This window comes from Alternaria novae-zelandiae (assembly GCF_023758075.1).
Source record: "Alternaria novae-zelandiae strain BMP 2774 chromosome Unknown scaffold_10, whole genome shotgun sequence".
Classification (NCBI taxonomy): domain Eukaryota; kingdom Fungi; phylum Ascomycota; class Dothideomycetes; order Pleosporales; family Pleosporaceae; genus Alternaria; species Alternaria novae-zelandiae.
The window spans coordinates 363,927-390,615 of record NW_026056970.1 but is presented as its reverse complement, the minus strand read 5'-3'; the positions used below and the strand labels follow the sequence as shown (position 1 = coordinate 390,615).

Sequence of the window (26,689 nt, the reverse complement as noted above, 5' to 3'; positions counted from 1 at the left end):
AGAAGGTTGGTGGGTGGACTGACAGTTTTGGGGTCGAAGAAGGTGCGATGCAGTGTGCGTTGATGTCACCCACGGCGGCTGCGCATTACCTTAAACCCTGGAGTTATAACGGCTCGTCTACGCAGAGCGAGGAGGCCCGCAGCTGCGCTTTGCTTCTTCCCGCGCACTCTACGCAGATCTGGAAGCTGGAATCCCGAGCACAGACAGGTACGGATAGCGGCCTTGTCGCTAGGTGCCTGGATATCTAGCTGCGACGTAGGCGGTGTGGGCGCGTCTCTGACGTCGCTTTCCTGCGATCTGTCAGTCTCGCAATATCAACCGAGGAAGTGGTCGCAACGGGGGTGGAGCTTACAGGGTTCTGCTGCAGTCTTCCAAATCAAATGATGTGGCGTCGACTGATGTTCAATCGTGGCGGCTTCGACGAGGATGCTGACCCGTTGTCGGACACTGGGCGATTTGCACGCACGCCAGGTTGGAGGAATTGCTCAACAGGAACAGATTTACTGCATGCACTGCAATGAGATGTTGTGACAGAGACCAGAATCGACAGTGATAGTGCCGTTGACGTATTGTGACAGATGTGAGCCAGGTTCGGTATACCAAGGGTCCGTATGGTGAAGGGGCCGAAGCATATATGCACCGTGCCCTCTATTAAAATTTGAACTCTTGCTCTCAGACCGTTGCACAAGGTTGCCAGGGTTCAAAACCCCCGTGATCTTCGAGGCTGGTAGGGTACCGGCTTATGGTCTCAGAACAATGACCTGGAGTAGACTGTTGGGAATAGTGGGTCCAGGGAAGGGACTAACGGCAAGCAATGGAAGAAGTGGGAGGGCCCAAGGATACGAGCGGCTGTCGAATGGGAGTGAGCTTGCAGAAAGTGGATGGTTGAAGTACAGTTGACAGGCAAGAAGCGCTACAGCTCGATACAGAGTAGAGACGGACTAGGGTGGTGACGGACTTGTTGGCTCAAAGGAGAATGCCTACCAAGTGAGAATAGCTTCGAAGCATGCTTAGCATGCTGGATCAAGATTCAGCCCCAATGCATATGATCCGTATTGCTCAGACCTGGCCATTTTCTAGCACCACGGTAGCATTGGCAAGCTGCAGCGGCGAGCCTTTCCCAAATGGGGAGCCTGTATATCTCCGATGTCAGGGAGAAGTGATTTGCCTTGGTGCCCAGGATTACGTCTTTCGAATAGTCGCTGAGCTTCGCATTCCTTGTACGGAAGAATGGGCTTTTGCTACCTCGCGGGGCCAGGGCCCACCCCCATGCCACACATCGATTGGCGCGCCCGGCAAAGACATCACAGTCCCGTGCAGCAACGCAGGAACATGGACCACAACACCACTCTCGAAATGGGGGCCGACTCGACACGGCAGCTAAGTGACCGGACTGGCGGGTCGTCGATGTTTCATCTCGATCAGCCGCCCGGAATAACCCTTGAAGCGAACAGATGATCATGGTTTGCTCTTGCTACGGCTGTGCTAGATTAGACTATCAGTCACGGGCGGCGTCCAGTCAGCGGCAGATGGCGAACGGGCCAAGACCAGGCGTAGCTAGCAGCGCCGCGGGCCGACAACCGTTGGCAGACGACAGGTCGTCCCGCAGATGGACAGTGAAAGAGGGAACTAGAGGACAAGAGGGTTGGGCTCGAAGCCGTTACCTGTCACAGAGACGAAAGCGACGGCACTACTTGGCCCCGCGGGGGGAGCGGTTTGACGTGACTGAGGTGGACGAGGGAAAGCATCCACATACAGGCGCCACTGCCAGCGAGTGATGCGCAGATGTTGCATCGCCTCGAGGTTTGGGTTAGAGCACTATCAGCGCCATGATCCGGGCTTTCATCTGCCCCAAGCATACTGTGACCCGACACAACGGTAGATGCGCAACGCTCCGAAAGAGGGCACAGCCAGTCATGGACGGCGTGGGCCGCAGGAGGTCGCCTTTGCTCGGCGGCTGCTGTCAAGCGACGATATGGGCGCGGCGAGCGGCATTTCGAGTCCAGGGTCTCAGGTTAGGCGACGAACGGTGAGGAAAGCGAGAAGCGGCGGGCCCGCGGTGCCTCCCTTGTACAGATGGAAGATGAGGCGATACGTGATAGATGGCCCACGGAGGAAGGAGGGATGGGCGTGGCAGGGGGTTGGGAAGGAGCGCCCGGTGACGTGCAGCTTCTCCCGGGTATTCCTCCTCCGCTTGTATCCTCACCTTTCCGCTTTGGGCTCTAGCGTGTCTTGGCCGCTCCCTCCGTGAAGCTGGCACGCCCCCAAACCTCCCAAGTCCCTGCCATCGCGATATCGCGCACCCAGCACTGCGCCAATATCGTCGTCTTCGTGGTTTTTCTGCTGGCTTCAGCGATCGTTCACACGACCATGGTGACATGCCAGTCCCAAACCTCGCTGTCTCCATGTGTCGCGCACGTTGCGGTCGACCACGGAGCGCCTAGGGCTGACGCATCACGAGCACTCGTCTCTTCGCAATACAGTACTTACCTCTCAATGGATACTTCACTACCACGCTGATCCAATCACTGCCACGCCATCAGCCTCTACTAGCGAACGAGGCAGGCCATCAGGCTTGCTGCAGGGCTAAGATGAGACTCCGGGCGCACTCCCTCGACTTCTTCGCCGGGACTATCATCTGACGCGTCTCTAATGCAAATTGCCAGACCAGGATTTCCGCTTACATTCTACTCGTCCTACCACATTTTGCGCGCGTAGCCCCTGGTGCTTTCGGCACCGGCCATGACATCTCACTGCACCCATGCACAACAGCCGTTGAAGTGTAGATGTAGATGGTGGCTGAGCAAACCCAGGGGATCGCCGCTTGATACAGCGGTGCATCTAATCTTGAGGTCACGAAGCACTCGACTATCCTGCAGGGCGTCTGCTGTTGAGGCACAATGGGCTGCAGCCTCCCGCACCCCCCGTGACGGCGATGGTCGGCTGTCAAGCAGTCCTCGTAATCGATAAAACCATGGCGACCCGCAGCCGCCTCAAATGTACTATCGGGAAGATCAGGAATCGTTGCAGACCTTTCTGTGCTGTCTCAGTCGACTCGAAGTGGACTGAGGCTGCATGATCGTCAGGCTGTTGCAGCAGCTGTCTGCCGACTATTGCGTATGATATGTTACACGAGGACTGCTTATCTCGGGTGTTCTGATCAACTGATCGTCGAAGAAGCATTGATGTGACCCAGCGCTTGACAACAGAATCGACTGCCATTTGCGGTACGGGCCGTCAACGTTGAAGAGGGTTCCTATCCTCACACTTCTTTACCGATTGTCCAAGGTACTTGCAGACCATTTCCATTGGACTAGTCACCCTATTCCAGCTTTCCGGCTATCGGGCAAAGCCTACGCCCCACTGGAATCGTGCCGACCGCGCTGAGAGTGGTTCTAAATTCAACAAGGACGTGTACAATGCAAGCTACCGACAAAGATCAAGCACTGGCCGTCTTTCTCTGGATTATACCGATGGAGCTACTGCAAGCTTGCGTACACTTCACTGCGATTCTTGCGCATGCAGGATCATCTATTTCACGCTCAAAGGATGTCAGAATAGGCTGGCACAGTTTCAGCAGGCTCTCGGTAGCCCTCATACACATACAGCTTGTCCCCGAACATATGAGGCTATAACGGGCGTTCACGTAATGAACGGCAATTAGCGCATGTGTGCGAGCGGTGGTCTGCCCTCAAAGGACTCGCACAACGAATCCAGTGGAACTACTGAAGCTGCACGAATTTGCGCCAAGCTCCGATTCACACAGGGACGCTCCAGCGATGCTCCTGACTCAGCTAACGCGTCAATACAAGCTGGCTAAGGAACCGATGAGTAGTAAACCCATGTCTTCTCAAGCAATGTCTTCAATGGCGGTTGCCCGACAGTGATCATTAATTGCAGCGAACACGACACTTGGTAATCTCCCTGATTTCATCAGTTGACCGATGCTAATGGAATCTTTTTAATCAGTGGTTGAAATCCTTTCGACATTCGACTTGCCTCTTCGAGCACTTGCACGGCCTGGTAGCGAGCTGTTGGCGTTGTACGGCGCGGCCGATGGCATCCGCGCGAACTACTACCACAACAACGAAATGGCGGCCTACCAATCGGCGCATGCGCAATATGTGGTTAGCCTGGCTATTTATGCTCAAGTTCTTTGACAGAGACATGGTCGTCGAGTGGTTGTGGTTCCCTTGGACGGCGTTGGACTCAGCCCTTTGGGCCAGTGCGGACGCACGACAAGCGCGAGTTATTCTCCGACCCTGACGTGCAGCCGCCCAGATCTCACGTTTGAAGATTTCATCAACGAAACTCAGCGCCATTATCGACCGTCTAGCGCAAAATAGCCACACTCGTCCCATATGCATGCGCACGGTATGCACACAGCCTTCGAGCGACAGTTTCGGGCAGTTTCCGAGATCAACTCGTACGACGAAGCTGCCGAATTTCAATGAGACCACGGACAGTCCACGAACGATTGGTCTGTGCGGATGCTGTGGAAGCAAACGGTACGGCTGTGGACGGGTACGGCTTCTATCTTACCGTATTAGGATGCCACCGGTCAAAGCCGTTTGTTGTGCGGAAGGGCTAGCCATAGACGACTTTGTGATTCCATGTCTAAGCCCAAGGCGTCTCTTCGGCGGGACACAACACGAGCATCGTCACAAGATACGCCGTCTGTCCACCGAAATGTCAAAATTCTGTAATCCATAATCCGGGGACGGGTAGTCAACAACGCCACAGTCGCGCGACATTTGAATGCCGTATTGATTCCACGGCGCCAACCCCGCTTCGAACGAGCTCCTGATTCTGTCTCTAACAATGTGCCAGTCTTCAAATATCTCCGATGCGGCTAATATGGCTCTTGGCCAGTGCTCAAATCACGAAGACGTCGTTAGATAACTATGGCGTCCAGTGATTGTTGCTCACAACGATCGAGCCTGACCTGGATGGGTTTCTGCCCCTGGATGCTGCATGTTTTCTGTGACTTGTGTCAGCTGGTCACGACAGCTGGCATCGGGCATGCCCATGAAGCAAGTCGTCGTAATCTTTTTCCCCGTTCAGTTGGTTCGCCTTCGACATTGCATCGTCGGGAAAAAAAAGCAATAGGACAGCAACTGGAGATGTGGCTCGGAGGCATTTTCTAGTATCCTGGGCTGACGTCGATGAGCTGCATGATCTGATGACCAGCGCGCTGCGAGCTAGTTCTTCGTCAACGCGACAATGAACTATCTATTGACATGCTGAGGGTAATGAGAAGGATTGGTGTATATGGGCATTTGGTCTTAGACCTCTGTTCATGAACCCTCAACTTCTTCGAGGTGGCAGCTTCTTCAAGTCAGTCCTGAGAAGATCAGCCCCATCGTGCAACCAGCTCCGTCGTTCGGCTCCGCAGTTGCTGTCATATTATCCACCAAGAGCATACGCAGGATCTCGTCATACACATATTCGTGTCCGATCTACTGGCGGCTTCCACGACAATCATGCCCAGCGGGACTAGTACTCGGGTACTCAACCCTCAGGATTACTGGATCGGTCAGGATTTCCATCGTTAAAATTATGGGTGGACACATGTTCTCGGCACATCTTCAGGCACGCAGTCACGGGTGAAGTATCCTATAGCATGACCGCAATAATCCTGTTTCTCGTACCATGGAAGCTTCGAGGTGTGCTGATCGGATGATTCTTGCTGCTTTTCCTATCGTCCCAGGGGAAAGGATGGGTGAGGAGGCGGCCAGCTCCTGAGACTAGTGTTGAGTCCAAAACCAACTAGTGGCTGTCGTGAGATGCACCACTGGCGCTGCTTTCACGACATGCATGCAGGGTCGGAAGGGAGAATATACAAAGATAGTCATATCAAGCGCCCCAGCCACTCCGCTCGATGCAAGCCCCGAAAAGAACACATCATACCGATGAATGCTGCTGCTGCAAGTATAGTGTCGTTGAGTTACCGATCGACCAACGGCTGCCGCAGTCGTGCGCTGGTCCAGGGAAGGGTACATGGAGCCTCAGATTCGGGGTCTCCGTGTTGCCCCTGCGATTTTGATGGAAACGGGCAAAGGGTTGCGTTGCTCCTCGATCTGCTTTGGGACAAGGTCACGAGATCGCGCTGAAGCGTGAGAAGGGGTTGAGCTCGCTCTCTTCTTCACGAGAGTCTCTGCATCTTCGCATCCGAGATGAGGCATTGTTTCAACGGTCGAGTACTCTCGGCAATCTAGCAGTATCGTGGAGCTGTTACTGTACCATGTTGAACATACGCTATGGAACCGGTCTCACGCTGCTCTTCCGGAGCAGAACGCTTGTCGCTGCCTAGCAACCAACGCCTACACAATATCCAGATCTCCAAAAGTGTCTCCCATTCAAGTAGAGAATCTTCCTCCACGCCATCTCTTGATTTTACAACCGTCTCAATCCTGACCTGCCCGCTTTAGAGACCTTTAGATGATGTATAGTAAGTTTATGATGCACCCACGTAAACGCTATTGACCCAATACGAGTCGCTCTCATCTTTTACTTCTCATGTGGCATCCCTTCACAACGCTCTTTCCCTGGCCGAATCGTTATATGATATACCAGCCTCTACCCTCGCAAGGTCCTGTCAGATTGATCCACAATTGGTCCACCTTCTCAGCCATGCTCGAATGTGACTCAGTTAGGTCTAGACGAGATGGATTACCTATTATGTTTCGACTTTATTCATATGTCTCTATCAGACCACCCTGTTGGCCCATCAAGATAAAGGAAATGTAGCAGGCTTAGATGCGATGGTCAGCCTTTAGTAGTGACGTGCTTGTATCAAGGCATATCTAATAGCGCGAAAGCTTTACTCGGAAGACGAGGGAGTCTCTTTTGCCGAAGAAACATACAGCAGGAAGAACAAAAGACACATTAGGTGACTTATGTGAACAGTGATCTGATATGTTGATCGTGACAAGAGCGACATGATACCTATACATGTGCGCTCTTTCACTACTATCCAATCTCGTGGAGTGAGGCTTAATGCTGGCCATCTCCAAGTTAACACTCACCTACGCAATCTACTTTACCTTCGATTGGATATGCATGCGTCGCGTATCAAGACATGTCTAAACTACATTCACACATACCAATAGTGCGCAGTAGAAAATGTCGTATTTATATGGCATCTTACATTTATCTAGAAACTCTCGAGAAATCTGATGCACTAGCATACCAGAATATGTCAACGCTTATGTAACTGTGCAGAGCGTTGCTAAGATATAACAAACATTTGCAGGCCTCAATCCCGGAGGGAATTAAATATGCCAAGCACTGCGTTCAGCGCGTCGGACTGGAAACTGAGACTACGAGCAGAGTACTTTTCCAGTAAACCTATCCCCTTGCTCAACGCAGAAGCGCTTTTTTGGTTAGATGTGGGAAAGGTGAACTTGAGGTTGTTGACGGACGCCTCGCGGCCACTTGAGATGAATTCGTTTTCCGTAGACTCATTACAAACGAACAAAATTTCGTAATCTGTGAAATACAGTCTTCTTCGAGAAAGGTATCCTTCTTGAAGAGTCCTGACGTCACGTTAGCCTTTGTGAAATATCTTTGGGCTCTATGAAGCACTGGAGTCACCATGCGCGAGTAGACCATGTGGAATATTCAATTCGTGAGGCGACTGAAGAGGCTTCCAATTCGAATCCCAAAGTCACGGGGACGAGGTCAATGGATATATCAGGGAAGATACGTTTCCGCCCTACACCAGGTAATCCATACGTGCAATCTTCGCCAGCCGCTCCGATGAGGGTGATTTGAGCAGAAGAATATATGAGGTCCAGTTGTTGGATTTGTATGTGTTTGTCCCTGGAGTCATGTTGTTGCACACGCTGAAATGATGATCAGTCAAGAAATTGTGAAGAAGGGTATGTAGTCCGTACGTATTTGTCCACCCAAAGGTATTGGTAGCCAAGAACCAGGGTTGTAGTGATACTGTCCTCGATTGTAGCGGGTAGTTTTGCCTTCAGATCGTAGGCCTCTTGCAGCGGCATGTTGCCGGCTTTGCCCCAAACATAGGACAATGCAACATAGTCACATTTCCCAGGCGCCAGAACAACAATTCTCTGGATACAGTCGATCACCCTTAGACCCTGCAATGTTTCTTGCTGCCTAAAGGTGCAACGATTGTGGAAAGCTGAGCAGTCTTCTGTCCAGTCTCTGACCCGTTCTAGATCAGACAGTGGGGGGTAGCTCTCAACAAAAGACGACGTCAGAATGGTCAAACTAGTGCCAAACTTTCGGGTGCTGCAATCAAAAACGAAGGAGCCCAAAGATCGAGACCATTCGAATATGGGTGACTCCATTTCCCGTGTCCATTCTCCAATCTTCCCAGAGATTGCTATTTCAATTGCTCGGCAGATTCCGCAGGCAGAAGCTTTCATTTCTTCAGAGCTACTGTCAAGCTTGAAAGAGTCGTATTATTGATACTCTGGCCACTCGAAGCGAAGGCACGAGTCTTTCCATGCAAGCCGAGCCGCCTCTTTCTCCTCCTCATTAGCAAGGCATTTTTCCATCTTCGAGCACATTTCCACACATCGATCGCAGAACGTGCTACAGTTGCTGGGAGTCTTTTCTCCGTTGTCAAAAGAACTGCGACGCTCGTCTACTGTGGGAGATAAGTCCATGGCCGAGGGAATTTCGCGACAAGCAGCCGAAAAGGGCGCGTGAAGCAAAACAAAACTGGATGCGTCGCTCGACTCGCGCCCTTGCGCCGATATGTTTGGAAGGATTCCTGGACTGTTTTCAGCTCAAGAAGAACCGCGAAGAAGGAGGCTGTCGAAAGTATGTCGCAGGAGGAAAGCAAGGCTGCCTCTATTACAGCTCATCCTCCCGATAGGCGCAAATCCACGTGACTCTTATCATGCGAATCCAATTGGATAGCTGACTTCTCCCGGCAATAAACACCTGCAGATGTACGACGAATACATTGCGTCAGTCTGCTACAGATACATGAGATAGTGTAACTTCGTCTGTAGTCCAATGTAGGCTAATCGACATGTAAGCGCCGGATGTACCAGTAGACCAAGGCTGGCCTCCAGTACGAAGAAGCTGAATCCTCCAGCTGCTTCTCGACATCGCGAATAGAGATTCTCAGTCTACCAGCATCGTGTGGCAAACAACCTTAGGACGGTCGACTGCCAACAGGTAACCCTTTATTGGCTTCTGGGTCAGTCCAAATGTCCCAGTAAACATACTACCTTGACTTCTGATCATGCGACATCAATGCTGCACGCCGCCGACGAAGTGCAAGAAGAGGAAGTTGGCCTGCATCCGCTGCTTCATTGCGCATGCGCCATGAGCTGATCGTGGTTGAGTAATCCAGCTTTTTGATTGCCGCACGCGACAAAGTCATAAGGCTCCTCTCGTTGCGCACGTTGCTGAAGTCGCACGCCGGGGTAAGATGAGAAGAGTTGATGGGCGGCACGTGAACGTTTCGAAAGGGTCTCCCCAGGTCCCATCGTACTAAGTTCTAACCGGATGATATCAGTATAGCGTATGCATTCCCTGGCTTGCAGCGGAGCACATTCCGAGGCACGCGTGCAGGAAGGGCCGACCCACGCCACGCTGACAGACAGGCAGCAGGAGCGAGGGTAGTTCGGTGGATACCTAACTAGGTCAGCATGTCAGTTTGAGACCAACCCACTTTTCCTTCACACCAAATGCACGTGTACGGCACGACCCAATGTGGAGCAAACGTATTTCATTGACGACTTTTCTGCATACAGGCAGCTTTGGGTACACATACACACCCTGTTTTCTAAATCTATGCTTCTCCGGAGAATGATAACACCTTGAAATGCAGTGAATGACGCAGTGAACCGAGTGTGGTCCAAAAAGCAAGTAAACATATACACTGAAGCCAAACATAACCCGCACAGTCTAATCTGCGTTGCACTTCCCGGAGGAAGTTCAGCCGATAATCCCATGAAATTCTGCCTTGTACTGCCGCCGTGCGTAATTGATGAATGGTCCGTTGCCCCTGGCAGATGCAATTGGTGAGGTGATGTGTCTAATGCTTTTTTTGATGATGGGAAAAGAAATCGTGAATACCGCCGTGTGTGATTCGTGACGCCTTGCATGCCGGTTGGCCGCAAGGCTGGCTCCGGGAACTCCGATGAGAATGCATCGCCCAGCTGAGTTCGACTCGTGCTGGGCGAGTTTGCTGAAATTTTAATGAGTCTAATGGTTTCGATGGTAGAGTGATGTAGATCTCGATGATAAAGTGATGATACTTTGTTGTGGAGCTGTACTGTCGCATGTACATGGAGTTTGGATTGATCCTGATGATGCTTGAGGACCGTTTCTGGCAATGGAGTAGGAATGAGCAAAAGTGGTGGCGCTCAGATTTCGTCGAGAGGCGTGAAAAGACGTTTCATGTTTAGCGTCAAGTCGGCGATGGCGTAGTCGTCAGCGATAGCAACCATGGAGCCGATCTCGATGCCTTTCTGGGCGGAGTCTGATGCAACGTAATGTCTGATCTGTTTCAGGAGATTGAACACATGCCGGCACCGAACATCCGCAGGAGCGGCCCAGTCGTCTGGTCGAGACTGCCGCAAGAACGCTTGAGCTAGGAAGTAAAAGTGGATGCCGTCTCGGCAGAATCCACGTCGACGCTGGTTCTGTGTGAACTGGATAGCAAGGTCCTTGTCCCAGCAAGCCTTCCATAGCGAAAGCGCGCCGACCGTCGAACGGAGCTTATTTTGGATTTGCTCATTGACGCCATTTGGTGGTGTGGCAGGACTATCGCCTTGCGATCGGGGTGTGCTTGTACCGCTTGAAGACACTCGCTGAAGCAGCTGATGCTGGATGTTGTAGATTTGCGCATGAATCGCGTGAATGAGAACTGGAGACGACGTTAGAGGGCTGTAGTTGACCCCAGACAGAGAAAACTTACTGAATTTTCCAAAGACATTAGTAGCCCGCTCAGGAAATTTTCCTGGACAGGCTCCGTTGAGTACACACAACGCCTCGCACAAGGCTAGTTGTTTTGCGCGTCTGCTTCCCGATTCGTTGCTCATCTGCGCTGACGATCCTCTCAGACCCAGAGCACTGGCGCATTCTTCAGAAGTCTTCGCTTCCCAGGCTGCATCATCGGCCGGCAGAGGGACTGTGATGCTCTTGGCGTCGAACCTGGGCTGTGTGTTGAAGAATATGGTGGAAGAAGCATCGATAAGATAAATGTATGCCGCCAATCGAGTTCGCTTTTCATTCTCAATCCAAGAGTTCCAGTTCCACAAGTCCACCTCTGCACCTGTTATTGGTCCAGATTGGTGCAACGCGCTCGCATTCGGATTGTCCTGAGGAAGAGGTTGGAATAGTGCCGCACAACGTGTAATGTTGACCACTGTCCGCACCTCATCTCGCACTTGTTGACGTTGTTGCTGGGACCCGTGCCATAGGAACTGAGAGTGAAGGAGGACTAGTGCTTGTATCTCCTCGGTAGTCGCAGTCAGCTGATGGTTCAAATCAGCCATCTGGTGCGCCTGCGCCAGTTCGTGAACATGACTAGATTTCAGCATGCTCTCTCGCACACGATCCATCAGCCATCGGACATCCGAAGGGCGCATTCGATCGGAATACACGGCGCCAACACAGCACATCGCCAGAACAAGCCCAGGGTTGGCGGAAAACGGATCAAATGTTGCAACGTGTATCAAAGGCCAGTGTGATTGATAGTGTCTGTATTGGTGTAGGAAATCCTTTACGTTGTCTCCAGTCAAGATAGTCTTCAGCCTTTCGTGAGCGTACGCCTCGTCTGATTGTTGATTTGAAAGTAAAGACGCATTCGGAAAGCAAAAGTTGAAAAGCGATTGTGCCAGGTTGTGCAGAGGATCAGACGTGGATTGGCCAATAAACCAGTTGTCAAGCATCGGGGAAGAGTCGGCCAAACTGGGAACATGCGAGTATAGTCCAAACAAAGTATCATGTGGTGTATCATCTGAGGTCTAAAAGTTCCGGTCAGAACTGGGCCGATTTTTGAAAGGTTGGGCCACCTGCCGTACTGGAATTATTCATATCGCCGTTGAACGATCCGTTTCGCCAAAGTGAGCCATCCTGGCCGTTGGTCATGCCGTCCACGTTGGGCAGGGTCGATGCTCCTCCGTACGAAGCTGGGTCCGCGGCCTCACTCTTAACGGTCATGCCATTCTGTGCCATCGAACCGTTGGTGGAGGCGTGGTCATAGTTGTTGTAATGGGAGTTGGGGTCGGATCCGTTGGCTGCAGGCTGAGTCTGCTGTTGCTGCTGCTGTTGCGCGTAGCCATTGGCGAGACCGTCGGGCCGGTAGTCGTTGAAGTTCATCCTGTTGTTCGCGAAGTCCATGGCCGACATGCTCCTACGATGCGCGCTGTCCTCTACTCCACTGCTGGGGCGCATCAAGCTGTTAGAGCGAGATGTGCGCGCCGACATGGACTGGTGATGGTTGGCAAGCGAAGGTAGGCTGTCGTTGAAGCCATTGCCGCCCATCGCCGGCATCTGAGGCAAGCCCATGGTGTAGCCACCAGCATCTGCGTAAGACATGGAATTCGCGCCAATGTGGTTGAGGTACGAGTTCTGGTCCGCGCCGCTGGGCTGCCTGTTCTTCTGCAGATGTTGTTGCGCGTGCTGGAGGTGGTTCGCGCCGGTTGGGTTACCCCTTCGTATTGAGCACTTTTGGAAGTGACGCTTCAGGATGTCGCTTCTGCTAAAAGTGTCCTTGCAGAGATGGCATTGGTAGGGCCGCTCGCCGGTGTCTGTGTAATGTTAGAAGCGGAGCGCGGTTATGTGGAGGCTAAACTTACGGCGCAACAGATGACGCTTGAGATGCTTCAGGTGCAGGTACGTCTTGTTGCAGTGAGGACACTCGTATTTGCCCTCGGCATTCTTGGTGGCAGTTGTGGGAGTCTTGCCTGCAGCGGGTGCGGGCCTACCGGGGTGCGTGGGCAAGACTCCGCGACGACCTTGCTGACCGACGACGTGAACGGGTTCGGGCTCCTGGTTGGGGAGTACGGGAGGGTGGGCGTACATGGACGTGTGTCCCAGTCCCATGCCAGGAGGGCCGCCGAGCTGGTGGCCGTTGGTATGCGCAGATGCTGTGGACAGCATAGGCGCCTGCGAATAAGCCGACGACATGGGCATGTACGAACTCGGCGTGGGCTGGAGGGGTCGCAGCGGCGGGTGCTGCAGCGGAGGCATGGTAGAACTGCCATTGGCGGCCGAGGTCACAGGCGTGTGCGGCGGCTGGGGCGTGTGAGGGTTGCTATTGTGGCTGTACATGGGCGCGTACTGGCTGGCGCTCTGTAGAGGCGGCAGGGTGGGCAGCTGGTTGTTGTTGCCATTGTACTGCTGCTGGCCTATTGATGGGTAGCTATTGAGGCCAGGCTGACGGAAGCGGTCTGTGGAATCCATAGTGAAGTTATTGGTGGGTCGAGGGTGAGTGAAGTGATGGGAAAGGCGCGACCAATTGTTAGTCGTGAAGGGACCATTCGACGGAGCTTAGGGCGGAGTAACGTGTGCAAGGCTGGCTAAGCACACCACGAGGGCCGTTAGACGGACGTCGGGATGGAGGAACGATGGGCCACGAAGAAGCTTTACAGGTGGAGCCGTGTGGGGGACTGAGATGGCCAGTCGATACGCGTCGGCGGGTACTCCACGGGTGAGGTGGAATTGGGGAGCCCGCAGTGGGTGAGACGACGAGGTGATGGGTAAGAGGGGCGGCGATGTGGAATGGAAGAGTTTACCGGCGACGATGGGTTTCTCGTAGCTGGACTAGCAAGAAAGTTGCGTCGGTGGTTTGCCTGGCTCGCGCGGCAATTCACGCGAAGGGACAAGGGACCTGCTGCAGATCGGCGGCCCACACACCCTTCAGCCTCAGCCGATTGATTGCGGATAGACCAAGTGGAGAGCTGTAAGCACGAGACAGGTACGGTAGACCCACGACAGGAGTGAGGGCTGTTGGGGAGCTTTGGGGGAGGGGAGAAGGTGGCTCGGGGTAGAGATAGCGGTCGGCGAAAAAAATATGCGAGTTCTGCTGCGAGAAGTGCCCGTCTTCCGCACCGCGTAATTCCTGTTTCCGCGCTGCTGAATGCCGGAGCTTGCCGGACGTTGATAGCGAGCAGATATGGCTTGTCAAGAATAATGTGGGTGGCAGATACTGTGAGGAGGCAGGGGAGGCGTCGGACGCGCAAGAGATTTCTGAACAAGGTCTGTCGCGGCAAGCGCGTCGGGGTGCCTGTGCAGCGACGTTACAGACTTAGGGCGGGAATAGTAGGTGAGGACAGTGGGAGAGATGCAGGACCATCTCGAGACCCCGACTACGCCTAGGGACTAGGGACTCGGGCGCGGCACGTGATGACCGAGACTGATGACTTTTCGCATACGTGAGATGTTCGTATTGTGTGCACTGCATTGGAGCGCGTATGCGCCGCCCGTTGGAAAAAACTATTACCAATGACGACAGCCGTTCGTGGGCTAACGGGCCAGGACCCAATTGCATGCACATGCACAGATGCCTTAGATTCCTAGTCTACGCGCTGGCCGGGGCCCTTGAGTCGTGCCCACCTCCGAAGCTGGGTGCGTGTATCGATGCGTATCATAGCCCTCCCGTATGTCCCCCGACCTCGTCCATTACCATGGCCCAGGAGTTTCAACCACGCCACGGCGCGGCAATCGATAAGGGCAAGAGCCTCATTCCACCATCGCCCGCACCGTCTTGGGCGGTTTCACTTTCCAGAACCCCCATTCCCATGGTACCTCCCAGTTGCTCGTACGTACTGTCGGCGCGCCTTAGTCTGCGTGACTTGTCAGAGCCACCGGATCGGTAAGGCCAGCGAGCGCGAGCAAGCAACTCATCCGAGCATCGACCCGACAAAGGCCGAGCTTCACGTCGCGTTGGCGGCTGTGGCTTGCTGGGGTGTTATATCCGTCCATGAAACCAAGCGCACCCGACGAGCTCCAAGCCCCAGAAATGTTTCCGCGCAGCTCTGCCAGCGCGTCCCGTGGTCGCAACCCTCTGCTCCATGTCTCTCAGCTCTCTCCGAGCCGTCGCTGGCGGGAGCGCTGGGCCAGTGGCCGTTGGCAGGCGCCGAGCGTGAGGTGAAAAGTTTCGTGAGCGTGACGTATGGCTACCCGCAAGCAGCTAGCGCGCAGCTGGGATCCCTTGACGGCAGATTGCAACGGCGTCCGCCAAATCTTCGGCTCGCCAGATCCTTCGGCTGTGCGACCCTCGAATGAAACCTCACGTCTTGAAACAGCTCTGCGGAATGGATGCGCTGGAAGGTCGAGGCGCCGGGCATTCAAATCGAAACAACACACGCTGCAGCTCCAGAGACGACAGCAATGCGCGACGTCTTGTTGGCCGCGATCGCCCAAGGCGAATATTGTTGAATGCCTCTCGTCCACTCAGCTTACGTATCGCGACTTGGAACGCCGCTAGCGTCTTCTATCACGATGCCGCTCGGCCTCGAAGCTGACGGTGAAGGACGCTCAATGCGGCATACCGCGTGCTGCTGCTGACTCGATTACAGCACCAAAAGTGACACGCATCCAATGCCTGCCAGCTCAACTCCTTCATAACTGCGCACCCTCTGCCCTAGTCCGCTCTTGTGCTGCCGTGCATATCCTGCATCTATCTGCCTCTTTTCGAACGCGCAATATGTTGTCAAGAGATTGTGTGCACAAAGTCTTGCCGTGACCGTCGCTTGAGAGCATCCGATCTTGACGTTGCATGCTTGGCAAAGTACAACGCAACCTTTTGCGGAAGAATTTGCCGAGGCTTTAGAGTGCAAGGTGATGGAAGAGAAATTTTCCTCGGCAAGCGGCATGCTGTCACAGAGACCGATGGCGCGATGCTTTGTAGTTGAGCTTAGACGGGCGTCGTGGCTTGCCAGAGTGCCGTTAGATGCAGATGAGCCAACCCCCCCACGTGTTGTGCGCTATCCCACATCGCTCTTGTGTATCAAACTCCCGGCATGCCAGCAATTCTTGCAGCTTGCGCCATGCCATCCGATGCGACACCGTGCGCTCAATCGCTCTCAGGGTTTCGACGGCACCCCTAGGCGTGCTAGGTGGCCGCATCTGCGCTCCCTGAACGCGCAATGCTCCTGGAATGCGCACACTGCCCACACGCTCTGCATCGTGGAAGTTGGAATAAGCTCCAGTCCCACTTGCGGTTGCGCTCCCGAATCTGGGTGTGGATGATACCCGAAGGTGGGCATCAAAGTGGGCTGTCCGCTTGACGCGCTGCAGTGATTCCCAAGACGGCAAGACCAGCGACATACAGGCGGGATGTCTATGTCGTGCAGCAGGCTCTGACCCGCCGTGGCTTGACCGTCATGCACTCGATGAGTTTCAACCTCCTGTCTTGTGAGGTCACGCCGCCGAGAGAAAGACCGGTGAGGCGCTGGGACAGGCTTCCGACGTCAAGATAGCGTATCATACAAGTCATGGAACCAGGGTCCTTGACCGGATGAACTTGGGACTGTCCGCCGACTTTGCGTAGGCGGAAGTGCAGTTCCGAAGCGTAGCTGCGCTTGGCTTCGACGCGCATATGACTCGATGCGAAGCCAGGAGCAAGGCGCAGGCTGGTTCGCAACAAGGCGAGGATGCCCACTGAAACACAGCGTTGTAATCATCGTGGTATGTCTGCTGGCGCTACGGCAATGCTGTAATTGCAGACATTGTGAGTTTGGTAGGCGCGACTCCAGTGGCGGTATCTAGGTACTGATCCCATCTCTTTCTCTCATCATTACCGTGCATGAGCGATTTGAGAAACATGGCTCTCAGAGCCATAATTTGATGTGCTTCGGAGTTTGGGCGTGGTAGGAGAAATTCCTGAATCCTGATGGTCACGTTGCAGGCCCTTGTGTACCAGAGGCATTGCCTGCCTTGCTGTGGAGCGCCACGGTACCCAGGTACCACCTTTGGTGCACTCGATGCTCAACATTTCATCGAACAAAAGAATGTAAGGTTGGGATATAGGGATACATATGTATTTAGGTACAGCTGATATCGAAAAAACTGGATCGATTGCGGAGACGTACATGCTTGGTGGCGCTTGCTCTAGTAGGCAGGCATGGTAGGATGCGACAACCTAGGTAGGCTTGAGCAGACATATACGCAGTGGTGGCCTGCATCTTGCTCGTTTGTATCGCTCGAAAATTCTGGACAATGTGTGCCATCGATCCGATTGTGTCCAATCTAATGTCACAGGTTTTGTGCGCCTTGATGAAGTTGGCCGGCTGGCTCACCTTGTGTAGCCGTCTGTAGCAAGATGCCGACAATTGTCTTTGCTGCAGTGTGCGACTTGAAGTTCGTCGCATTGCTTCCTGTAGCTGTAGTAGTGAGCCGGCTACTACGAGCCATAAATGTTGTGGTGAGCCGCACCGCAAAAGTGCGTTGCAGAGGTCTTCCTGCCCGGGCATGCGAAATACGTGAAAATCCAGACAACGGGAAACTGGCACTTCGGAGGTTGCGATCATGTTTGTATGGGTGTGTTATGATACTCGATAACTTACACTATATTCTCATGGTGTTTTCATGTGATTTCCAGTGATGTGTGCAATACGTGATTATTTTTCAATGTTTAGAGGTTTCTAGAATTGACGAACGTAGCTTCTCCAATCATCGCAACACCCAACGGCTGTACTAATAAACGCACTCTCGACTTTGTCTCCCGAAGATCAAAACACTCCATGAGAACAACAAGAGCTCTAGCACAAGCTTTACGTGCCCACACAACTGCGTTCCGCCGTCCACAAAACTACTGCATCCACGTTCCCCACCTACAAGTACGCGCGATGTCAGACTCCACCAACTCAGCAAATCCCCCTACTCCACAGGATCCTCAGGATCAGACGTCGCAAGAATCCAACAAAACCCCACTACCTCTTCCGGCACCTACGGCTGACGAGGGTACCACGCAGATCAACGTCGGTGGGCAAGCGGTCAAGCTGGATCATCTGGGCCCTCTGGTAGTGAACAAGGATGGCACATTGTCGCGCATCGCAAATTGGGAGCAGATGGCGGACATCGAAAAGCAGAACACTTTGAGGATTTTGGTGAAACGAAACCAATTGAGGACAGAGGCTTTGAAGGAGAAAGCGGATGGAGAGGGAGACGGGGCTTGATTGAAAGCATGGGTCACGGGCGGAAACACATGTACATGTCTCGTGTAGAAGGTGGTTGTAACTTCATCTACAAAATGTGATGTTTCTTCTTCTACTATCTATGTCCTTGGTCGAAACACGCGGCTCTATGGCTTCTGGGTCTTTGTGTGTGTCATACGCTCGAAGTAAGACCATTGGCCTTCTGGCGCCGGCTCCTCGAGTGGCTCCCAACTGTGGCGGGTTAGCTGTGGTATGAGTAGTCAGGAAGAAGTCTACTTACACCTTGGCCTCGACCATGACGTCTACAAGCTTATGTTCGCCCTCAGCAACCTGGATGACTTCTTCAATCAATCCTGCGCCAATTCTGCTCTCAAGTTCCGAGATACTGCACAAGTCAGCTATGGATGCATTATTGGTTACGGCTCATGTATGACATACGCTTCGGCGGTGTATTGCGGCTCAGGGTCGAACTTGACGTCGGCGACTGCCCGCTCGGGCGTGTAGTTGACATCGCCCTTCATCTTTTTGGCATGGGGCAAGCGCTCTTTGGACGACCGAATGCCCTCGGGGAAGGTCTCCACGGCCTCACCGTCCCACTCAGCAGCCTTTGACCGCTCATCAACCTCGTGCTGGGTTGGGAGTATAATGGTCTGTCCGCCTGTTGTATCGATGGCCTGATATCTTGTCGGGTCCTGGCTGACTTGCTGCGCGACCTTTTGCTGCCACTCATCCCATCCTGCTGGCGTAGCTTGCTCGATGACGGCTAGGCGGTGCTTGGTGAGAGCTTCGGTCGATTGGCGGTACACGGAGGATTCGGGAATCTTCTTCAGCTTGTCGAGGGTGGAGTGGTAGTGGTAGAGGAGGGTGGAGCGCGGCGACGGGTGGGTGAGCAGGCCTGTGAGACCTGTCGGCGTGCCGGCCTCGAGGAACTGGCCGGGCTTGACGCTGGCGAGGAGACGTGCAGCTGCCCTCATGTTGGCGGGAGTGTGCGAGGTGGGGCGGGGGCGCAATTGGTGCTTCGCAGTGGTGATGCCGTCAGGACGAAGATGCGCCCGCCAAGCGATATGCAGCCGGAGCGGCGGGCCCTGGCTAGTAAGCGTCCCATGGCTCAGGGACAATGCGCCCTGGAGACACGATTACCCTCATTCACGCGCGACGTCCCCTCCGCCACGCCTGCGTGATACACAGGCTCGCTGTAATCCCTACAATCCCTACCAATCGCGCCCTCGATACGCAACAACTTACTTGTCCCCTCGCGTGTGGACCGCTGCCTCACACGAGCAGCCCGCCCCTCAGCCATCGCCGCGATGCGCTCTATATTATATTCCCTCCTGTCGCTGGCGACGTTTGCTTCCACACTTGCGGCCGACACGTCGAGTGCCCAGGCGACCGCCAAGAAGGATGACTGGGACGACAAGACGCCAGACACAATATTCAACGGCGAGACGGTGCCGCCCATGATAGAACTTGGGCCTGCCACCATAGACACCGAGATCAGCAAAGGCAACTGGTATGGAGACAGCTGTCGATCATTCACGGTATACTGACATTCTGCAGGATAGTAGAGTTCTTCTCGCCCTACTGCAGCCATTGCATGCACTTCAAGCCCACCTACCAGACCATCTACGAATTCTACTACACCTCGAAACCCTTTCTCTCAAAAGACGAGCCCGAAGGCGACTCCCTGAACTCATTCACCCGATACTATGACTTCAAGTTTGCCAAGGTCGACTGCGTCGCATACGCCGATATCTGCAAGAAGCACAATATCCAGAGCTATCCGACCATGATCTACTTCCAGGACGGCAAAGAGACGGAAAGAGAGACAGGCTCCAAGGACATGAAGGGCATGAGTTCCTGGGTAGAGCGACTTCTGGAGACTCTCCGACCGGGTACACGCAAGGAGGGTGGTCCCAAGCTCCCCAAAGTCGGCGCAACATCTGTAGAAACTGGCCCGGAAACGGAGGAGGCTGTCAAGGAAGAGAAGAAGTCGGAAGCCCAGGACAAGAAGGCAGCGAGCCCAGCCACCAACCTGGCCGCCGGCGCCACACCTTCAGCTTCGCAAACGACCAAGGCTGCGCCTGCAAAGGTTGAGCCGACCTCGAATGCGAACCCATCCGGCATCGTCGAGCACCTTACCGCCGAAACATTCGAGAAGCTCGTTACAAATACACGCGATCCCTGGTTTGTCAAGTTCTACGCGCCATGGTGCCACCACTGCCAGGCTCTTGCGCCGACGTGGGCGAACCTTGCGCGACAGATGAAGGGCAAGCTCAACATTGGCGAGGTTGACTGCGATGTGGAGAGGAAGTTGTGCAAGGAAGCCCGTGTTCGAGGCTACCCGACTATGCTCTTCTTCCAAGGTGGCGAGCGCATTGAGTACGGTGGTCTCCGTGGACTTGGTGATCTGCTTGACTACGCGGAGAAGGCCTCGGCGATCGGTTCTGGCGTGCCTGATGTGAACGCTGAAGAGTTCAAGAAGATGGAGGAGACGGAAGAAGTCATCTTCACTTACTTCTACGACCACGCAACCACCTCGGAGGACTTTCAGGCGCTCGAGCGGCTTCCTCTCAGCCTTGTAGGCCGCGCAAAGTTGGTCAAGACAAATGACAAGGAGCTCTTTGACCGTTTCAAGATCTCCACCTGGCCAAGGTTGATGGTCTCAAGAGATGGAAAGCCTACGTACTACCCACCTAGGACACCATTCGAGATGCGCGACGTCAAGAAGGTCCTCACCTGGATGAAGTCTGTTTGGTTGCCCATCGTCCCCGAGATGACATCTACCAATGCTCGCGAGATCATGGACGGTAAATTCGTTGTTCTTGGTATACTGAACCGCGACCGTTCCGACGAGTTCATCCTCTCTAAGCGTGAGTTGAAGAGCGCGGCTCTTGAGTGGATTGACAAGCAGGACACTGCCTACCAGCTTGAGCGACAGGAGCTTCGCGATGCGAAGCAATTGCGCATTGAAGAAGCCGAGGACAAGGACAACCAGCGAGCACTCAGAGATGCAAAATCCATCCGAATCAACATGGATGATATCCAGCGCACTCAAGTCGCATTCGCATGGGTTGACGGTATTTTCTGGGAACGCTGGATCCGGACCACATACGGTGTCGATGTCAAGGATGGCGAGAGCGTCATCATCAACGATGAAGATGTAAGTCACTTGGATTCGCTCACATGTATCTTGCTAACACACATAGAACCGTCGCTACTGGGATAGCACCGTATCTGGCGAACCTATCCGCCTCTCTCGCGCCGCAATCCTTGAAACCATCAAGATGGTTACCTCGAACCCGCCCAAGATTGCCGCCAAATCTACCACTGGTCGCATTACTGGCATGTACCTCTCCACTCGTCACTTTATCAACAACCATCCCTTCATCTCGCTCGGCATGTTCGTCGGTTTCTTCACTGCTGCGACACTATTCGGCAACAGCAGGCGGAAGAGAAGGTTTGGAAATACCGGCGCATACTTCCAGCTGGGAGAGAAAGATGGCTTACTGGGCGGCATGGGTAACGGCAACTTTGGAGGCGCGAAGCACGATTAAGCTCTGAGATAAGACCACAGGATGACTGTTGGGTGGTTCGGCGTTTTCTTTGGCATGTAGCATAGTCACGATTGGTTCTGATAGCGATGGCGGTTATTCATCTCGCGTCTTGTATTAATACAAACTGTTGTTATCTGCACTGCAATGGTCAAAGTGTGCGCCTGTACATGCCCGGACGATATCACGACATTTCCAAGCTTTTGACGTGCTACGGCAAAACCACATGGAGGTCTAGAGCGTATGCCATCATAACCAAGCATGTCACTTGCAGCTGGCCATTGGGTGGAGCACACACGTGTCTACGCGACGTAGCTCCCCACGCGTACCCCACCAACCCTCCAACTCACTTTCACGCATTCTACGCTCTGCAACTCGGGTACACGTCCCGCCCTTGACAATCGTCCGCTCCTTTACAACTTCCACGCTGCATTCTCTCAAGTTTCTCCGCGCAGCGAGATCGTGCCATCAGCATCCTGCTGCGATCCAAGCACGAGCATTTCTCCTCCGCCGATTACCTCACACATCCGCCCGCACAATGTCGACGATATCCCTTTCGGATCTCGAATTCGTGACTCGCGAGTCTCTCGCCAGCGACTTCAAATCCTCTGGCAAATCGCTGCCGGAAAACACTGCAATCATCGACGTAAGACGACCCATTCAACACAAATCTTTCCCTGATATACACAAGGCTGACCATGTGCCCCCAATCTAGGTGCGAGACAGCGACCACGTCGGCGGTCACATCAAAGGCTCAACATGGGTCCCCTCATCGCAACTCGATTACAAAACTCCCGAGCTCATCCGCACACTACAAGACAAGGAAGTCGTCATCTTCCACTGCGCGTTATCGCAGCAACGGGGTCCCAGTGCGGCATTGAAATATCTGAGAGAGAAGGAGAGATTGGACCCGGCCTCGAAGGTGGAATCAAAGGGCGAGGTTGAGGAGCAGAGTGAAGCCGTGGATAAGGAGGGAGGAGAAAAAGGACCTAGCGGGACACAGGTCAAGAAGCAAAAGGTCTATGTGCTTCAGGGAGGGTTCACGATGTGGCAGGAGAAGTATGGGCAGGACAAGGATTTGACAGAGGGGTATGAGAAGGATATTTGGGAGTTTGGTACGCCGGATCATTAGAGGGCGGATGGGTGCTATTGCATGAGAGGACTCGCCATGCATAAGAAGAGTATAACATCGAGCGTGACATCAACAATGATATTCTACAACAAAAAATGAACTATCCATGAATACCCTAACAGCCCTTCGCGTCGGCTTGATCCTTGACCAACCCCGCGTAGTTCTGCTTCTCATAGTCCATGATAGCTTGTACCTTCTTCGCACTCGCACTGCCCTTGTCAAATCGATATCCTACCCACTCCTTCACCAACCGCCTCGCAAGTTCGATGCCAATAACCCTCTCGCCCATACACAGTACCTGCGCATCATTCGACAAGATGGCGCGCTCCACCGAGAAGGAGTCATGTGCCGTTACAGCCCTGATACCAGGCACCTTGTTCGCAGAGATAGCGACACCGAGACCGGTACCGCAGATGAGAACTGCGCGGTCTGCCTTGCCTTCTGCGACGAGCTTGGCGGCATCGACGGCGATGTGCGGGTATGCGGTTTTGTCGCTGTTTTCAGGTACGCCAACGTCGGTCACGGAGGCGATGCGCGAGTCGGCTTCGAGGTCTTTGATGATGGCTTTCTTGTACGAAACGCCCGCGTCGTCGCAGCCGATGGCTATGCGGAGGGGTTGCTGGTCCGATGACATGGTGGGTGCTGATATAGTACGCGTTGCGTGGGTGTAGGGAAGTTCTTAAAGTTCAGAAGTATCGTACTTCTTCTCGATGTTCCTTCTTTTCGTTTTGCTAACAACGTTCAAGCGGCTTCGATCGCGTTCTTCTTCGTCGTCCTGGTTTCTTGTTCCGCCACTTCGTCGTTCCGTTCTGTTTGTCGAATACGATACGTGACCCTCTGCGGAGTGTACTTCGCGTCCGCTTCCTTCAATGACCTCGTTGACCGCGCGATTGACTGTCTTCTCAAACGGTTTCGTCACGTAGCTCAGATCCGTATGTCCGTGTGTCGGCCCTTTGCTTTCAATGACTTTAACTCTATCTGTCCCGTCTTTACTGTGGTCTTCGACTTTCTGGTACACGTGGTCGGCGTCGGTATCGAGGTTTAGAGAGAACAAAGCGCGCTTGGGAGGGGCCATTTTCGGCGGCCGGGAGGAGGAAACGTGTTATATACGATTCGCGACAGTGGTTGGCAAAGGCAGGGGGCGCTGGGTCGGCGGTTCGGTTGAATGAGGGGTTAAACAGACGCCGTGACGCCGCAGAGGATGTGAGCTAGAATCTGGATTGCGGGATGCGGGGATCGGGAGTGCCGGATGCGGTATGCCGGTGGGGTATGAATGACAGGTTGCCTCGACGCGAGATGGTGACGGGGTGAGGTAGGCCGGTCTCGGTGATGCAAGGCCGAAGTTCTGATGTTCTGTTTCGGTGTTTGCTCCGACGGCTGGAAGTGATGGAAGTGTGATAGTCACGAGCTGTTGGTGTGCCGATGTCGATAGACTTCTTGGCATGAGATACATAGCGACACCACAAGTCAATAACAAATTTACTTTCATTTGCACTTGTTCAATTTTCATATGTAGCCTTTACATATATTTAAATCACTGTAGCTATTTTTTACTTCTTGATGATTGCACCCGTCTCTACTTCTTCTCCTCTCCAAAAAGATCCTTCTCTACCATCTGCCTACAGATCGGATGGTAAAAGTCCTTGTTCTTCTCAAACGTGCTGACCGCCAAGTCGCGATCCGCCTCATTCAAGAGCCTGAACATGGGCCGGACAAACTTCATACGCCCAATCTTGCCCAACAATGTTGCTGCAGGCTCGTAAGTCTCCTGTGCCTTGGCCATGAGCCCGATGTTGAGGTAGCGAGACAGAACCTCAATGTTCTGAGTGTCGTTGTAGCCATAAGTCGCACCGAGCAGGTGTACTTTGTCGGCTGAGAATTTCGAAGCGAAAGATTGAAGCTTCTCGAGGAAGACCACGGACTGGTTTGACACCCAGCCTTCGATGTCAGAGGCTTGGGGCTTAAAGTCGTTGGATTCGGAGGATATCAAAGCCTGCCATTTGTCTGCGAGTTCGTAGCAGCTCTTTACCATAGTCTGGTCAAAGTCTGGCTTGACAGGGAATCCCGGTGCATAGAACAGTTTGTCCCAGTCGAAGTTGTCCAGCTTCTGCTTGCTCTCTGCGTCTTTCTCGAAGAACTCTAGGAGGCAACTCTTAAAGTCGTATGAGTCAACGGACTTGAACTTGAAAGTGTCGAAGTAATGGGGGATGAAAGAATCCCACTTCTTCTTTCCGAGAAGCAGCTCAAATTGGTACAGGGCGTGGAAACCTTTCTCGTACGGAATGGAAGAGAAGGCGTCATCAGGATCTTGGCCCTTGAGATCGAGAACAAGTTTAGTGTAGGGGTGGTCTTCGCCGTAGTTCTCGATGCTTTGCTCCAGAGCTTTCCAACCAATGATGGCAGAGAAGTGGCGATGTGCCTCTCCATGAAGAGCAGCAGCGATCCTGCGTTCCAGATACGTTGTCCAGCCTTCGTTCAACCAAAAGTGCTCCCAGCTTGCTGCGCTAACCAGGTTGCCGGACCATGAATGTGACAGCTCATGTGCGATGACGTCGACGTTTTGCTTGTCGCCAGAGATAATAGAGGGAGTGGCGTAAGTCCAAACCGGATTCTCCATACCGCCGTACGGGAATGAAGGAGGCAGGATGAGCACATTGTACTGTCCCCACTGGTAGGCGGGCGAGACGATGGATTCGAGTGCTTTCATGAAAGGCTCGATTTCGCCGTCAAGCTCGTCTTTGCATGCAAGGAGCTCTTCAGGACCAGACCATACCGTACTGCGGGGGCCGATGCTTGCGCACGCTAGATCTCCACTCGCGACAGCAAAGAGGTAGACAGTCATGGGGACCTTTTGCTCAAATGTGTACTTCATGGTACCGCTCTCACCATCCTTCTTCGGGGGCAGGTAGTCACTTGCCCCGGTAGGCAGACCTGAAGCAAGCACCGGCAGGGGCGAGCGGAGAGCAAAGCTGAATGTCGATTTGACATCTGGAGTGTCTTGACAAGGGAAGACTGAACGTGCGTGGATGGCCTGGCATTGCGAGAACATGTAGGGGTGCTTCTTGTTGGAGGTCTGAGCAGGAGTCATCCACTGAAGCGCGGTACACTTATCAGTGGTTGCGACCTTGATCTCTACATCAACAGTCTTGCCTTTGGGAACCTTGGAAGGAAGAGTGATGGTAAGAGGGCTGCCATAAGGTTCCACGCGATCTCCTACGTTGAACTTGACGCTTTTGCCCTCGACTTCTACAACGGAGATATCAAGAAAGCTAGATTTGTTTAGTAAAGCATTCCAACGATTCAGTCTTGCAGACAATGTGTACATACCTGCTGTCCAACACAACATCTTTCACATCCTCATCCGTCAAGCACTCCAACGTCAGCAGCACACTTCCAAATAACCTCTTCTTCTGGAAGTCGATATCGAAGTCTACACTAGTGTGCCGTGTCACAAAGTTGTGATAGTTGGACAAGGTGTTGGGATCCCTGGGAGTGCGGATCTCGATGTTTGGGTCCGCCATCGGTTTAGTTAACATGGCGGCGGGGGAGCGATGCATCGTGGCGAATGCGGCTGTTCTCGTAGCTGAAGGTGTGAGAGGTCGGCCTATCCTTGAATGTTGCTTGATATGATGTTTTCCAGTCAAGGTTGATGTTGGTGAAAGACGGTCGTCATGGGAGAGAAACGTTGCAGGTGATCGCGTGGTTTGGAGGTATCGTCGGAGTGGAGCAGCTTCATATGCCGATCTATGCCGCAGCAGAGCAGATGACCACCTGCCTAATGCGCTTCTGGCGGACATCTAGATATATCGCTCTCGCAATTCGAGTAGATAATGGGAATCGGCCCTCACAGCGACAGTGGCGCGATAAGTCACCGCCTGTCTAGTCCGGATCCAATGTGGAGGTGC

General features: G+C 53.5%; 9 protein-coding genes across 9 annotated transcripts; 3 read left to right on the top strand and 6 right to left on the bottom strand.

The window, feature by feature from the left end:
* Positions 1-10,358: 10,358 nt before the first annotated feature.
* On the bottom strand, positions 10,359-11,492 carry J4E88_005497 (uncharacterized protein; the record flags this gene model as incomplete). Its single annotated transcript, XM_049399133.1, has 2 exons — positions 10,359-10,861; positions 10,913-11,492. 2 exons carry the CDS (start codon positions 11,490-11,492, stop codon positions 10,359-10,361), a joined length of 1,083 nt encoding a protein of 360 aa, XP_049254924.1.
* Positions 11,493-11,976: 484 nt separating this feature from the next.
* Positions 11,977-13,404, bottom strand: J4E88_005496 (uncharacterized protein; the record flags this gene model as incomplete). The annotated part of the gene is made up of 2 exons (XM_049399132.1): positions 11,977-12,749; positions 12,798-13,404. The coding sequence occupies 2 exons, from the start codon at positions 13,402-13,404 to the stop codon at positions 11,977-11,979; spliced, it is 1,380 nt and encodes a 459-aa protein (XP_049254923.1).
* A 4,388-nt stretch (positions 13,405-17,792) lies between these two features.
* J4E88_005495 (uncharacterized protein) lies at positions 17,793-18,122 on the top strand (the record flags this gene model as incomplete). The annotated part of the gene is made up of 1 exon (XM_049399131.1): positions 17,793-18,122. One exon carries the CDS (start codon positions 17,793-17,795, stop codon positions 18,120-18,122), a length of 330 nt encoding a protein of 109 aa, XP_049254922.1.
* Positions 18,123-18,247: 125 nt separating this feature from the next.
* On the bottom strand, positions 18,248-19,075 carry J4E88_005494 (uncharacterized protein; the record flags this gene model as incomplete). Its single annotated transcript, XM_049399130.1, has 3 exons — positions 18,248-18,332; positions 18,382-18,486; positions 18,540-19,075. The coding sequence occupies 3 exons, from the start codon at positions 19,073-19,075 to the stop codon at positions 18,248-18,250; spliced, it is 726 nt and encodes a 241-aa protein (XP_049254921.1).
* A 333-nt stretch (positions 19,076-19,408) lies between these two features.
* J4E88_005493 (uncharacterized protein) lies at positions 19,409-21,655 on the top strand (the record flags this gene model as incomplete). Its single annotated transcript, XM_049399129.1, has 3 exons — positions 19,409-19,611; positions 19,659-21,261; positions 21,308-21,655. 3 exons carry the CDS (start codon positions 19,409-19,411, stop codon positions 21,653-21,655), a joined length of 2,154 nt encoding a protein of 717 aa, XP_049254920.1.
* A 535-nt stretch (positions 21,656-22,190) lies between these two features.
* J4E88_005492 (uncharacterized protein) lies at positions 22,191-22,784 on the top strand (the record flags this gene model as incomplete). Its single annotated transcript, XM_049399128.1, has 2 exons — positions 22,191-22,298; positions 22,368-22,784. The coding sequence occupies 2 exons, from the start codon at positions 22,191-22,193 to the stop codon at positions 22,782-22,784; spliced, it is 525 nt and encodes a 174-aa protein (XP_049254919.1).
* Positions 22,785-22,899: 115 nt separating this feature from the next.
* J4E88_005491 (uncharacterized protein) lies at positions 22,900-23,418 on the bottom strand (the record flags this gene model as incomplete). The annotated part of the gene is made up of 1 exon (XM_049399127.1): positions 22,900-23,418. One exon carries the CDS (start codon positions 23,416-23,418, stop codon positions 22,900-22,902), a length of 519 nt encoding a protein of 172 aa, XP_049254918.1.
* A 45-nt stretch (positions 23,419-23,463) lies between these two features.
* J4E88_005490 (uncharacterized protein) lies at positions 23,464-23,859 on the bottom strand (the record flags this gene model as incomplete). The annotated part of the gene is made up of 1 exon (XM_049399126.1): positions 23,464-23,859. One exon carries the CDS (start codon positions 23,857-23,859, stop codon positions 23,464-23,466), a length of 396 nt encoding a protein of 131 aa, XP_049254917.1.
* A 501-nt stretch (positions 23,860-24,360) lies between these two features.
* On the bottom strand, positions 24,361-26,320 carry J4E88_005489 (uncharacterized protein; the record flags this gene model as incomplete). The annotated part of the gene is made up of 2 exons (XM_049399125.1): positions 24,361-26,053; positions 26,112-26,320. The coding sequence occupies 2 exons, from the start codon at positions 26,318-26,320 to the stop codon at positions 24,361-24,363; spliced, it is 1,902 nt and encodes a 633-aa protein (XP_049254916.1).
* Between the last annotated feature and the right edge of the window lie 369 nt (positions 26,321-26,689).